At 42.7% G+C, this 15,006-nt stretch overlaps 1 protein-coding gene across 2 annotated transcripts; it reads right to left on the bottom strand.

Annotated features, from left to right (window-relative positions):
• Nucleotides 1-149: 149 nt before the first annotated feature.
• prkcq (protein kinase C, theta) lies at nucleotides 150-14,058 on the bottom strand. 2 transcript variants are annotated; one of them, XM_044109059.1, is made up of 18 exons: nucleotides 13,965-14,058; nucleotides 13,750-13,901; nucleotides 11,026-11,225; nucleotides 9,911-9,971; nucleotides 8,987-9,167; nucleotides 8,873-8,904; nucleotides 8,691-8,776; nucleotides 8,478-8,607; nucleotides 7,664-7,773; nucleotides 6,152-6,281; nucleotides 5,922-6,076; nucleotides 5,589-5,762; nucleotides 4,521-4,612; nucleotides 3,755-3,817; nucleotides 3,406-3,544; nucleotides 3,145-3,333; nucleotides 2,589-2,717; nucleotides 150-2,013 (listed from the first exon to the last, which is right to left on the bottom strand). In XM_044109059.1, exons 2-18 carry the CDS (start codon nucleotides 13,865-13,867, stop codon nucleotides 1,855-1,857), a joined length of 2,148 nt encoding a protein of 715 aa, XP_043964994.1. In that variant the 5' UTR covers nucleotides 13,868-13,901; nucleotides 13,965-14,058; the 3' UTR covers nucleotides 150-1,854. The 2 variants fall into 2 exon arrangements, with proteins under 2 accessions (XP_043964994.1, XP_043964993.1); XM_044109058.1 differs by lacking the exon at nucleotides 13,965-14,058 and having other exon boundaries at nucleotides 150-1,795; nucleotides 1,836-2,013.
• Between the last annotated feature and the right edge of the window lie 948 nt (nucleotides 14,059-15,006).

Genomic DNA, 15,006 nt, shown 5'->3' with positions numbered 1-15,006 from the left:
TTCAGTAAAGACAATCAACACCTGCTGGATCCGGTCAGACGTTCAGCTTCAGCATTCGTTTCTATTATTGTGTAGGAAATGATCTTCCTACTTCCTGTTAACATAAAAGGAGGGGGACAGGCAGAAACACACGGTGATGCTGAGTCCACTCAAACATTTAAAAACAAACATACTTTATTAATATAAATATTCAGGAGTGAAACCATCCACATGACTACAGTACAACTCACTTATTTACATCCAAGTTTATCTCAATCCAAATTCATCACATGCAAGTTTTATTTACAGATTATGAGGAACCAGAAATCCTCCTGAGACCCAGAGGAGAAAAGTTTTCATGAACATAAACAAACAGAGGAATAAACTGTCTTAAAACTCATCAGCACCATATTCAGGCTCTTATTTTACTTTTAGAGGTATTTATTTCCCGTAACTTCAATGGTTCAATGTGATCCATATGGTCCATTAAACCAGCTGAAGGAGTTGTCCTGTTCCTAGCTAATGGTAATTCAGAGTTACTCTGTTAGCTAATGCTAATCGAGTAAATAGAAATATAGTTGCGGCCGCTAACAGCAGCTGAATATCAGACCGATTATCGTTTTGATTTTAGGATCGGGACTTTAACACGTTGTTGTCGATAATTAATGACGGATTTTAACGCGTTAAATATATTAGCCGCATTTTTTTCCATAGGAAGGTTCCGGCGACCGCGCGTTTCTGGTACGCCAGTAAATGTGACGCACAAGCGACATTCGCTAACAGCGATGGACGACAAAGCCGCTTCTCTCGGTCCACTGGCGGTTAATTTCTGTTTGTGTAGAAATTCTGCTAAGAGGAGTTAGCCTATTGGCGAAGCTTTTTAAGCCTAAAGTAGCATTTCATGCTAAACATGCAGCAGCTCAGACGTCCCCAATAATGTCAGCTTCTGCATTCCTACAGAATCATTTTTTAATTAGTTCCTTGAATCAGTTGAAAACCAAATGGCTTGAACAGCACTTTGCTTCAATCTGATGGTTTAATAACCTCAAAAGATTACGAACAATATATTTGCTATTGAAGTTATATGTCTATTTATTCAATAAATTAGCAGCAGAAATTGCTTTAGAAATAAGAATGTTGCTTATTTGGTAGATAAATGTGATTAAATACAGACTGTGCTGTAACTCGATTAAAAGTTTTTCAAGTCCCACTAATTTACTCACTTTTTGAACGTCTTGTGTTAAATTGGAAAAATTTGTCTTCATGTAAATTGTCTGGAACATTGATGTAGAGCCATGTTCTAAATAAGTCCTGCTACTTTAGTGTCTGTGCTTCAACACACCTGGATTCACAGAAGGATGTGACACAGCTGGAGGAACATCAGTTCAGATGAACAGACCACTCTCCCTGAGGAAAACATGAAATCCATGAATAAATGAGTTATTAAATCCTCCAGGGGAAAAGAAATGCATTGAGATTCATAATAAATCCATGAACAGTTCTAATGAGGAGAAAAAGGATTTGGGTCTCAGGAGGATCACAGTTAGCAGTCAGCATGAACCTCAGAACAAACCGACAAACCGGACCTAACTGGTTCCAGTCCCAGTGGGGTTGACGGGCTCATCTTCATTCGCATTTAGTTTGACTCGGTTTCAGTCAGTGATGGTGTTTTGGGTCAGAGGGCGGCGAAGCGGGCCATCCCTGGGTGTTTTGGGTCAGAGGGCGGCGATGCGGGCCATCCCTGGGTGTTTTGGGTCAGAGGGCGGCGATGCGGGCCATCCCTGGGTGTTTTGGGTCAGAGGGCGGCGATGCGGGCCATCCCTGGGTGTTTTGGGTCAGAGGGCGGCGATGCGGACCATCCCTGGGTGTTTTGGGTCAGAGGGCGGCGATGCGGGCCATCCCTGGGTTGACGAAGGAGAAGTTCCTGAACATGGTCTGGTCCACGCTGTTGATGAGCGTCCGGTCGGCACACGACAGCTTCGGCTTCTCGTTGATGAACTCTTTGTCAAAGTTGCTGCAGTCGCTTGGTGACGTCTGAGAAGATGGAGGGAAACATTTTCTTAGATGGTAAAACTGGTTTCCTGTTTGCATCACCAAAGGGTCTGAGTAAAGACATGGACATCCATCCATCCAGCAGTCATTGGAGGAGAGGCCAGGTCCTCCTCTGTCATCATTACATGTTTCTGTTTCTCAGCAGAAACCAAACTACTACAACCTGTTGCTATGTGAACACAGGAGTACCTCAAGGCTCTGCTCTGAGGTCACTCTTTTTAGTTTAAATGTTTGACCACATTCATGTTCAGGGTTTCAGATGCAAGCTGATCATTTTTATATATGAAGATATCTTTCTTTCTGTAGCAACATAAATGATGTCAAGTATTTGACAATGCTATCTATTTTTGATTCATTAAGACATCATTTCAAAAAAATTCTCAGTAGAAACTCAAAAGCCAAAATAAACTAATAATTCAGATAAAATAAGTCCCATTACACCTGAATATTCAGGTGTAATATAAATAATATTATTATTTATTATTAATAAATAATAATATTTATTATTATTATAATAAATAATACCTCCAAACACCTGGAGCTCCTCTTTAACTTACCAGCGTGGGCCTGAAGGGCGGCGCCACCTGCCGCTGCTCCAGGGCGCTCCAGTCCATGCTGCTGAAGAAGCCGTGTTGCCGGATGCTTCCCTTCACTCCCAGTCGTTCCTCCGGCTCCCGGACAAACAGCTGAAAAAAACCAGGTTAGAAAAACCTTTACTCGCTGCTGGTCACCTTGACAACGGGACAGATTTACCAACAGTACCAGCAAGTCTGATTATTCGTCATTGGAAAAGGTTTAATTAAACCTTTTCCAATTACAGGAAAAGGTTTAATTAAACCTTTTCCAATTACAGGAAAAGGTTTAATTAAACCTTTTCCAATTACAGGAAAAGGTTTAATTAAATCTTAATTTAACCTTTTAATTTCTGTAGAAAATTGTATTGTAAATAAAAGTCTGGGAGAAAATCGGATTTCAGCTCCAGGAAGGTGGATCTGGACTGAAACAGAGGAAAAGCAGGAAAGAAGAAACTGAAGAAGTTTTAAGAACATGCTAATCAGAGTTCAGCATGTTCTCTTAGACAGACTCGACTGGTTCCGGTGGTCTGAGTCTCACCTTGACCAGAATGTCTCTGGCCGCCTTGGTGAGCCAGCTGGGATAGACAGGCGAGTCGGTCCGGATGGACTGGAAGAGCTCCTCCTCGTCGCGGCCGTGGAACGGCGACTGACCGATCAGCATCTCGTAGAGCAGAACCCCAAAGGACCACCAGTCCACCGAGTTGTTGTACTTCTGGCCCAGCAGGATCTGTCGGCACGGCAACAAGCATCAGCCTTGCACACCAACCAGAACTCCCGACCCAAACCCGAGGCCGCTCACCTCAGGGGCGATGTAGTCCGGCGTCCCGCAGAAGGTGGAGGTCCGCAGGTCGTCCTGCATGTTCTCCTTACACATCCCGAAGTCGGCGATCTTTATGTGTCCGTCCGAGTCCAGCAGGACGTTGTCCAGCTTCAGGTCTCTGCAGGGGAGAAGCGCAGAGTCAGCCTGCTGTCCGAAACTCAACCGGCGCCGCAGCACAAGGCCGCAGCACAAGGCCGCAGCACAAGGCCGCAGCACAAGGCCGCAGCACAAGGCCACAGCACAAGGCCGCAGCACAAGGCCGCAGCACAAGGCCGCAGCACAAGGCCGCAGCACAAGGCCGCAGCACAAGGCCGCAGCACAACCCCACCTGTAGATGATTCCCTTGGAGTGCAGGAACTGCAGGCCGCAGACGATCTCGGCTGCGTAGAACCTCCAGGATGAAAAGCAGATCAGATTAATTCAACAGGATGAGATTTCATTGTTTCTGGGCTCCACCACTAAAAACAAACATCATACAGCAGAAACCATTCAAATATGACAGATTTAACATAAATAGCAATAAAAATTTAATACAGCTAATAGAAATGTTGTTCAATTTATAAAATATACAATAATTAACAATTCCAGTTCTTTTTAAAAACTGTTCTTCTGTTCAGCTTTAATCAGAGCTGGAGGTAAAGTCTTTTACTGCTCTGCAAGTGAAGGTGCCTGAGACAATCGTCTGGCGGCGAATCCACGGCAATTTAAATGTTTTGTAACTAAAACCCAAAACTTTTTCATGCTGAGAACAGAAGTGAAGCTAATGTGCTATCATGGACTGGTCAATATTAATGATGATGTTATCAAACTTAGGGAATAAAAATGCCTGTTTTAAAATTAGATTTTCATTTATTAACAGAAAAAAAGTAATTATCCCATAAACCGAGTCGGAACCAGAACCGAAACCTCAGTTTAATAAAACTGAAGCTGAGGGTGAGGGTGATTACTTTTCAGCTCTGAAATCCTTTTTGTTTTTATTCAGATGTTAACGTTTGTCGATCTGGAACACTGAACTGCGACTGCAGACATTTTCCAGGGTGTAAATACTTTTCCAGGCTCGGTGGGCTGCTGGCTGCGGTAGCAGGAAGACCTACGTGGCTCTGTGCAGGTCGAACTTGTGGCAGGTCTGGATGTGGAACATGAGATCTCCTCCGTTCAGATACTCCATCACGAAGAAGAGGTTCTCCTGGAGAAAAACAAAATGGCGTCATGAGAAACTCTGAGCCACATGAAGGAGAAACAGCTGGACTGCAGCCGACTGTTTAATAACATTTCTAATATCAGGCAGGAGATGAACTACAGACTGAGACTTTACTGCAGTGCAGTTCAACATGATGGGATTATGAGACTTTCAGCTGCTTCCATTCACTACAGCCTGATTCTGCATGATTAGGAACGAATCAGGATAAATCAGATTTGAATGTGTTCTGTAAAGAACCTTGAGATATTTCCAGTTCAGAACCAGAACCCCATCAGAGATCCAACCACCTCTCTTTATGTCTGACCCTTTTTTATTTCACATCCAAACAACCAGACACACACACACACACACACACACACACACACACACACACACACACACAAAAACCAACAGAAAAACGCTGCAAAGAAAATATACTGGAACTGCAGTAAACAGAACCAAAACCTTCAATTAAATTCTACATTTAATTCAAACACTTTATTGGCAAATTAAAAGAAAAATAATAAAATTCAATAAAACAAACCAAAAATTCTGTAATAAATAAACAAAAGGCTGCAGCCACAGGAAAAGGGAGCAACGGGAAAAATGCTGCAATTCTAACAAAAACAACAGCAAGAGTGAAACTCGCGCCACAGAACAGAAGTCCTCCAGACCACCAGGGGGAGTCTAACTGGGACCAGATGCTCAGCCAGGATTTGGAGGAAGAACTTCATGTCTTTTTCAAAACAGTTTTTTTCAGCTGCATTTTTAGATAGGCAATATAATTTACTCCTGACTCCACCTGGTGGCCTGGGGGACTTTCACCTTGAGGAGCGAGTTGCAGCTTTTCATACTTCCTGTTGTTTTTGCAGCTTTGACACCTCTAGTGCGTGTTTCCTGTGTTTGCAGCTGGTTTTGCTGTTTGCACCAGTCAGGACCAGCAGGGCCTCGCTCTGACAGGAGCCCTGTCAGAGGTCATCACCTTGGTCTGGAAGGTGCAATACAGGTGTGTGAGGAACGGGTTCTCCCAGGCCAGAGACAGAACCCTCCTCTCCACCAGCGTACACTCCACATCGTCGTCCATCAGCACCACGTCCTTCTTCAGAGCCTTCACAGCGAAAAACTTCCCACTCCTCTTCAGCTCGGCCAGAAACACCTGGAACCACAGGAAGATGGGGTCTGAGGTTCTGCACAACTCCACCTCCACCTGCTAACCAGGTGGCATGTTTCCATGGAAACAGGCCTGACCACAAGCCTGGCTGAAGTGTGAATGAGTCAAAGTGTGACAGAGCAGCGGATGCTAACGGCGCCGCACCTTTCCGAAGCTTCCTTTGCCCAGCATCTTGTGCAAGACGAAGTCGTCGACGCTGAACTTCTGGTGATGGTCCTTCTTTGGGACGGCGTACAGCGGCTCCTCTGGGGTCGGCCTGCTCACCTCGGTCGGCCCCTCCCACAAAACGCCCGTCGGATCTACCGGCGGACGGAAACCTCCGGTGAGACGTTAGCTAGCGCGACCGGGAGGTGATGATGTCAGCGGCGGTGTACCTTTGCTAGCAGGTGCCGGTGTGATGGGCAGACCCGGTACCAACCCGGACGGTGCCCGCACCACGCCCGGCTGGCCAATGCCCACCGGACCTTCTCGACCCATGATGTCACCGTCTTTAGTACTTCTTGCCTTCAGAGGGAAAATAAAATAAACAGATAAACAAATCAGACAATTATTATCCTTAAAAAATATTTTCTTTTACTTTTAAATTACTGGTGAAACATTTTTGGAAACTAAACTTTTCTACAAATCCTCAGACAAACTTTGTCATTAAAAAAGTTACCAGTATCAGCAAGTGAATTAGCATATTAGCTAAATATTTAGCTTTGAGCTAGCTTAGTTTAAATATTTACATTCCAACTTTGCTTGCTAGCTAAATATTTAGTTTATAAAAACTAAATATTTAGCTACTTCAGAGCTAATTAATATTTAGCTAGCTCTAGTGCTAAATATTTGGAGCTAGTTAGCTTGCGCAGATAATATTTAGATTCCAACTAAATATGTATAGTTACGTTTGAAGCTAAATATTTAACTTGCTAATCAGATATTTGGTACTGAATGAATAAATATGTCAGGCTGAATAACCCAAATTATTGCTGTAAATAATTGACTGTAAATTTACAACATAAAAAAGTTTGGAGAAACTTTGCAATTTTCATCCATTAAAATTTTTCCCTCTTGCAGAAATATTGTGGAGACTTACTGTTTGTTCCACATTAAATAACTGGCGAATAATAATTAATTTGCTTCATAGAGTAAATCTTAACTCTGAGACGTCCAGGAAAGGATCCGGCCAGTAGAAAAGATTTATTTTACAGCTAAGTGAACTGATTTTTTATGTACAATGATTAAATTTAAAGAAATGTAAAAATAAACATTGCCGTTTCTGAAGAAACTTTGATCAGCACACAGAATCGTGACTCATGAAACTGTTTCTATTATCAGGAAATCTGACTCATTATGAGACGATTTTGCAGAGGCGTCCCTTTCCCGTAGGAGTCGGGTAGATTCTGCTGCTTCTGCTGTCATAAAAAATGCAACTGTAGATTTTCAGTATAAATGCTGGTCAGAACCTCAAAGTAAAGAAAAAATTGGTATCGGACAAGAAAACTGCTGGTTCTGACGGAGTATCAGAAGGAAAATAAAATGACTTTGGAGGAACAAATTTCCACCAAAAACAACATTTCTAGATTAATTGCATGTGTACAAGAAAAAAGAACAATTTTCCATGATTAAAACTAGAATATTTCACATTTAGTCAGAAATTTGTGGATAAAAACGCAGAAGAGCTAAAAGAATCCGGTGGTGAACTCAGGAAATGTTTTAAATGTAGAACTGGATCCTCTCACATTCTGGAAAATATTCATTTTCTCTAAACATTTAAGGGTTTTCCTCTTAGAAACGTCTACATTTATAACATCGTGGAGTTTTAATATTTATGCCTATATGAAATGATCCTCTTGACTTCTGTAGATCAGAGAAGGTTTTAGTTTTCCTGCAGATGTCCTGACCTGCTGCTGGCTCTCGATGACGGCCAGAGCTTCAGCCATCAGCTTCTGGTTGACGCCGCAGAGGTTCGCCACCTTCTTCTGGCATTTATGATGAATGTTCATGCTGCACTCTGCACATGAAACAGAAAAAATAAAACCTGCAATTACATCTGTAACAATTACGTTTTGATTCTGTTTCATATTACAATCAATCCTAATGCTGAAATCTCTGGAAACTCAATTTGTCTTAAAGTGTTTAAATGTTGCAGTTCATTCAAACTTTCAGAGAAATGAGGCGTTTTATGGATGATTTTGTCTGTAAACAGGAGTTTTCAGCTGCCGGATCATATTTCTGATGAGAACATCTCCGGCAGCAGCTGCACATGATGCAACGCCGAGACCTAAATCATGATAATTCCTCCTGCTGCACATGAAATTATCTTTATGGGTTTGGAAAATAAGCCTCTTATGTTACATAAAGCATCTAAAACATCATCTGGTTCGTCGTGGGAAACATTTTGTGTTCCTGAATCTGATTCAGTTCAAACAACTAATGTCCAATAACTGTTCAAATCTACAGCAGCAGAAGATTCCCAGTGTGAGATACTAACTGGGAACAGTCAAATGGACTGGCCCGCCTACGGAGCAACATATGTGAACGAATTAACTACAGCTGGTGTGATTTCATGGAACAAAGAAATAAATTAACCCTAATCGAGGTGTGGCGGCCATGTTTAGCCGTGTACAGGCGGGGCAGGCGGCCATGTTTAGCCGTGTACATGCAGAGCAGGCGGCCATGTTTAGCCGTGTACATGCGGGGCAGGCGGCGTCTCACCCTCACATTTCAGCCCCTGCTTGGCCAGCCCCCACAGCAGGGTGCCGCAGTGCTGGCAGAAGGTGGGGCTCTTGTAGTTGTACACCTTGAAGCGGTGCGGCATGTCGATCTTGAAGCGTTCCTTATGTATCTGCAGAACAAGAACCAGAGTGCAGCTAGACACAACGGCCAGAAACCAGAACCCCAACAGAACCAGAACCAGAATTAACTGACCATGGTCTCCTTGCTGTTCACCGCCGACCCGGTGCATTTGGCGATGACCTTGTCGATGCATTTCTTGTGGATGGCAGCGTTGCATTCTGGGAGACACACAGAGACAAGAGGGACAGAGACATGGAGGACACCGCCGCAGGACGGCCGTCTCCTGATGCATCATGGGAAACACGGAGACTCACGTCTGCACTGGTAGCCCTGCTTGTTCAGACCCCTGCAGAGGAGAAAGGGAGCCGAGTCAGGAGCCGGTCCGGGTCCTGGTCGGTCCAGTCGGGCTGGTTCCGGCCGGTTCTTACCAGACGAACTCCTTGCAGACGGAGCAGAAGGTGGGCTGAGGGAAGAAGGTGGCGCTGAACTCGTGACACTTCACCATGTGAACTTTGGCCTGCTTGATGGCGCCGCGCCGCTGATGCAGGGTGAACAGGCCGTCTCTGCCGCGCTCCGAGTCCGGGTCGGCGCCGGCCTGACCGGCAGCATCTGAAACACACCAGGACACGACCCCGTGACCTCTAGGGACTAAACACACCAGGACACGACCCCGTGACCTCTAGGGACTAAACACACCAGGACACGACCCCGTGACCTCTAGGGACTAAACACACCAGGACACGACCCCGTGACCTCTAGGGACTAAACACACCAGGACACGACCCCGTGACCTCTAGGGACAAAACACACCAGGACACGACCCCGTGACCTCTAGGGACTGAACACACCAGGACACGACCCCGTGACCTCTAGGGACTAAACACACCAGGACACGACCCCTGTGACCTCTAAGGTTTTGAGATTAAAAAGTCAAATATTTCCACTGAAAAATATTTTTAGACAAAAATGTTTCAAGGAAAAGATTTATCCAGTATTTTTATCTTTTGAAACTTTTAGAACATTTCTGACATTAATTTAATTTGGGCAGAAATAAACTCTTTTTGACCTTCATACGCCGCTGGATTGAACCAGGAAGTGTTTTGAACTCTAACCTGGTTTCTGTTTTTACTGCTGAGAAAAAATGAAATATTTTTTCCAGTTTATAAAATAATCAGCAAACTGGGTGAATTTCATTTAACAAGAAACAACAATTAGCAGTTTTGGATCTATACTTCTGTGTATGAAACATTTACTCTGTTCAGTGAATATTGTATTAGTGAAGATATCTGCAGTTAATCTGCAGTTACTGATGGAACAATGTAAAGTTTTGGTTTTGCTGTTTTTGGACTCACCGCTCTTCTCCAGGTAATACCGGGCCTCCATCAGCAGGCGGCCCTGCGGCTTCATCTCCAGCTGAAACACAAAACCAGCACAAATAAAAGCTTCCATCTGGAGACGTGGTGCTGGGAACAGACTGAACAAACAGCCTGCAGGACTTTATTTACAGTTTCTGTTTGTTTGGGAAGGAAACGGTTGGCAGAAAATCTCTGATCTCAGCAGGAGATAAAAACTCCCCACAAAAATAGAAAAAACTCATTTTAACTTTTAATAAGTAGAAAATGTTTCTGACAATCTTCTGAAGAAAAGTTTAGATTTCTCAGATTTTTCTTCTTTTTAGTTTCCAGGTTTTATTGGACTAAATTATAACTGAAATATTTTCTCCTTTAATCCAACCATTAAATTAACAAAAACCTGAAGCTTTATCAGCTTAATTATCTCATTTCTCCTTAAATTGATCCTCATTTTGGTCACTTTTGGGTCATTAATGCTCTTAAAGGGCTGGTTGGAGCAGAATACTTTGATTAAAAATACCAGTTAAAAAACTGTTCAAATTTTCGCTGCATTCATACTTCTTGTTAACGTGTTACACGACATTCTTAGAAAAATTCTTTATATGTCAAATATGACTGAAATTAAATTTTGCTTTCTGATTTAACCTCTTGAAATTGGGCCTCTGTCTCTTTAAGAGCTCCTGCTCTTTCTGAAGCTCCGCCTCCAGGAAGTCACATGGCTCCTTTATTAACCCTTTAATGTTTTTACCAGCGTTGCTCTGAGCAGCAGCTCCTATAATGAGCTCAGCAGCTGATTGCTAATTGCCTCTGGCTAGTCTGAAGGAGCTGCGTCACGGAGGCGGGGCTAGGTCCACCCAGACGTTTAGCAGCTGAATGGTTGCCAGGGAGATTAAAGGATTTCTCAGGTTTGTTTATGATGAGGGAGAACAGATCATGACTCAAAGCCCATTTTAGATGGTACCGGCCCTTTAAGGCTCAATCTCTGTGGCCCTCTGGACATTAGAGGTAGACCTGTAGCTTTAATCAATCGATCAAAACTTTAATCGACGTTCTGAGTGTCCTCTGACCGGTCCGGTCCAGTCTGGTCCGACCAGGTGCGGTTCTACTCCACCCACCCAGATCTCCAGCTTGCCGTTCTCCTTCTTGCAGCGCGTGGCCAGGGAGTCCAGCGCCACGGTGGCTTCGGACCGCAGCTCGGCCGTCCGGTCCTTCACCATGACGTGCATGATGCGGCCGCGGTGGACGTGGGCATCGAACGTGGAGCTCCACGGCGGGTACATGGTGGGCTTCTTCTGCTTGTACACCTGGCCTTTCTCTGTACACACACACACACACACACACACACACACACACACACACACACACACACACACACCCTGGCTGAGGGACGTCTCATGGGAACCAGCACCAACCTGCAGGGCTTCAGTTTCACTTCCACACAGTAAACAGGCTCTGATTTGATTCTTTGAGTTTCATGTTTTTGTTTTTCAGATTATTGCTGTAGCATAATTTCATCGTCACTCATTAACTTAGATTTAGCTTTAAACCTTTAGTGTCGGAACAAGAGCTAAAGAAACTCCTTAGTTTAATAAAACCAGGAGAACCAGTCACTAGTTTCTGACAGACTATTTATTAAATCTGTAGTTTTACACTTTTACGTTTCTGTTAGTTTATAAACTATGGAGAACTTTTTCTTTTCTTTTCTTTGTATTTCCTCTAATTCATGTGAAGCATTTTGAATTGCCTTGTTGCTGAAAATGTGATGTATAAATAAAATGTCATTACTTTACATTTGGGACTTTTTATTAAATGAAACTTCCACACAGAGAAACTAACGACTAGAGCTGAAACAATTAATCTGATCAATCGATATTCATCTAGTTCAGTTATCGATTAACTGCAGAAAACAAACAGAGCCATAATTCAGCTAAAACATGTATACACTGTGGATGTAAGATAAAACATAAAAAACTTCCAGGTATTAATCTGTGAATCCAGAAATACTCAGTTCTTTCTAACATTGTGTAAAAAAGGCTTAAATGAAACATCAGCCTAATTTTTATTTGTTTTATATTTTTACTGATCTGAGTTTTTTTATCTTTCAGCAAATTGATTTTTTGAGTCTGTTTACTTCAGTTAATCATTACTTAATAGCTAAATGAGTTAATTATTCCAACAATCAATTAATCGTGATTAATCAGACTGTAAAGTCCAAAACAAATCTACGTGTTGCATTGAAACTAGTCCAGTTATTTCTGTGATGAGCCAACATGCTGTCAGAGAGACATGTGAGCCAGTTCCTGTGTGATCTGCTAAAAACAAAAAGGTGACGCTCAGAAAACGCTGACTTCCTGTCGTTTGCCCTCCTGCTTCTTCTGAGTCAGAACCGGTTCCGTCTGAAACGACCAGTTTTCTGTCAACCAGAAAACTAAACGTAGCGCCTCGGTTTTACTTCCGTATTAATCATCGTCATACATGATTGCTGATGTGCAAACAGCCGACATGCAACAGAAAGTATGATGAAGGTCAAAAATGGGTGACCAGCGACACCGTTACCATGACAACACATTAATAACTGGATGTCCTGTTGGATTCTTTACTTTTCTTTACGAAAAACTGTTTGAAAATGATTAAAAAGTAAAAAAAGGTCAAATTATTTTCCTTCCTGAACAGAAACGTTTCCTACAAAAGGCAGCCATTTTTAACTTTGCCTTCGATGACATCATGAAGGCAGCCATTTTTAACTTTGCCTTCGATGACATCATATTTCCCATTAATGCTCATAATATCAGAAACATGTCCAGTCAGCCATCAGCTGATTTTCCTCCTAATTCTCACATGAAACCCATAAAATAACTGAAATGATGACTCTGAACATGATGTCATTTCCTGCACATTAACAGGAAATTACAAGATTTCTATTTAGAATCTGAGCAAAATATTGACAATAATTATTGCAGAGAAACTTTATGGGTCCTTTGTGATCAACAGTTGAAAACTTGATTTTAATGCGACGTGTCGTTAAATTATTACAAATAATTATTTCTTCCTGGGACTTGAACTAGGCCTTTCTTCTTTTTCTCTGTTCAGTTCCCAAAGTGAAATGAAAGCGAGCGTCTGCTCTCCGTCAGCGGCAGAAATAAAACGTTTGGCTGCGGTTTCACAGAAACAGGCGACGCTTCGACTCCAGCTTCACTCAGCAGAGATTCAAGATGGCCGCCGGCGTGAGGTTAGCAAAGCAGATTCTAGAGTCCAAACCGGGTCACCAACAGAACCAAGACCAAGGTCCTCTATGGCCTAGTCAAAGTTCCTGCAGGCCAAAATGACTCCAGATTAAAAGGAATCTCTGACAAAAACTTTTTACTGAATCCTGGGTGTACTTACTTTATATCTTCATCTTTATTTAATAGGTGAACCTGAAATTTAGAACCCGGGCAAAAACAGCAGGGTGTATTTACTTTTAGGGTGTATTTACTTTTAGGGTGTATTTACTTTTAGGGTGTATTTACTTTTAGGGTGTATTTACTTTTAGGGTGTATTTACTTTCCGCTCTGCCTTCCCTGGTTTGCATCGTTTCCCAATAGAGATGAAATGTTGATATTTGAACATTTGCTTTAGAAGAAGTAAAAATTAAATTTTTATTTTATGACTTTAAACCACAGCAGCTTCAGGAGTTCATCCTGGATCTAATTAACTAATTCAACTATTCTTATTGGAAAACTAAGATTCCTGAGCAGAGCCCGTCTGACAGCATGAAGTAGGCCTGAAGGAGTTTCAGATCCACTTTAGTCCTCATGGAAAACAAATGACAGTTGCCGTGGCAACCAGCAGCCACTGACCTGTGTCCACGGCCTCCTTCATGTAGACGGCGCAGTACGGGTTCAGCACCTCTTCGTAGTACGCCAAGCCGGGATCGATCTCAAAGTTGGAGAAGCCGATCCGCAGGAAAGGAGACATGTCTGATGATGGTTCCTCCAGGAAAAATCAGGATGTTTCCAGGAAAAATCAGGATGTTTCCAGGTTAAATCAGGATGCTTCCAGGTTAAATCAGGATGTTTCCAGGAAAAATCAGGATGTTTCCAGGTTAAATCAGGATGTTTCCAGGTTTAATCAGGATGTTTCCAGGAAAAATCAGGATGTTTCCAGGTTTCCTCGCAGTGCGTGCTGCAGCGCGTCGCCGTCTCTCTGCAGGCGGCAGAGCGGCTGGCAGCGGGGGAGGCGGCGACAGGAAGTGAGCGTTTTTAAAGTTTTTCCGTCCTCGTATCAAACGACCTGCAGAGGAAGAGAAACATTTCATCACCAAACCACAAAATCCGTCAGAAACAAATTCAGTCAAAGAAAAACACAAACTGGTGAATCTTCCAACGCTCAGAGGCAGAACCGACGGTTTGATCAGAACCAGAACCTCAGAGGAGCCGACAGAATCTGGTGAGGACCCAGTGACGACTGGACCTGGTTCTGTCCCAGTGACACCGGAGTCACTGCTGGATTTAGAAGACCGTGTGTGTGTGTGTGTGTGTGTGTGTGTGTGTGTGTCATCTCTATTAATAGAGATGAAATCCTAAACGCAGACGAGGAACCAACGCTGTGACCAGAAGTGGTTCCAGGACCTGGAGCTGGTCCGGTCAGCTTTTAGCAGCTTAAACTCAGAACCAGAACCGGGCCTGAAGCTCCAACATTAAGCATAAACTCATTTCCATTTGGTCCAATTAATAAACTGTTCAAATATTTTTTTTAATTTTCTACAACTTATTTGTTGCAATTAAAATCAATAAAATCAATAAAATCAATATTTTTTGTGGAGCTACTTTAGAAGTTTTGATGAAAAATGTTTAAAGTTTGAATTCTTCACATTTTTCTGACAAGAACAAAATGTTTTAAATACATTTTACTGTGAATTTAGTCACATTTGGATATGAAACATCTGTTGTTGCATCACCTAAAACATTTTGACACATTACAGGAAAACTAAATATTCCTGCAATTTGTTGCATTAGATTTTATTTAAGGGCACCAGAGTCCAGGGGAGCCGCATAGAAACCGTTCAGCAGGATCATCATCAACGACAGCAAACATCCAGAACCAAAACCACAACC

This window comes from Gambusia affinis, linkage group LG23, assembly GCF_019740435.1.
Source record: "Gambusia affinis linkage group LG23, SWU_Gaff_1.0, whole genome shotgun sequence".
NCBI lineage: Eukaryota > Metazoa > Chordata > Actinopteri > Cyprinodontiformes > Poeciliidae > Gambusia > Gambusia affinis.
Note: the sequence above shows the minus strand (reverse complement) of the source record. Positions and strands in the feature narration are given on the sequence as shown.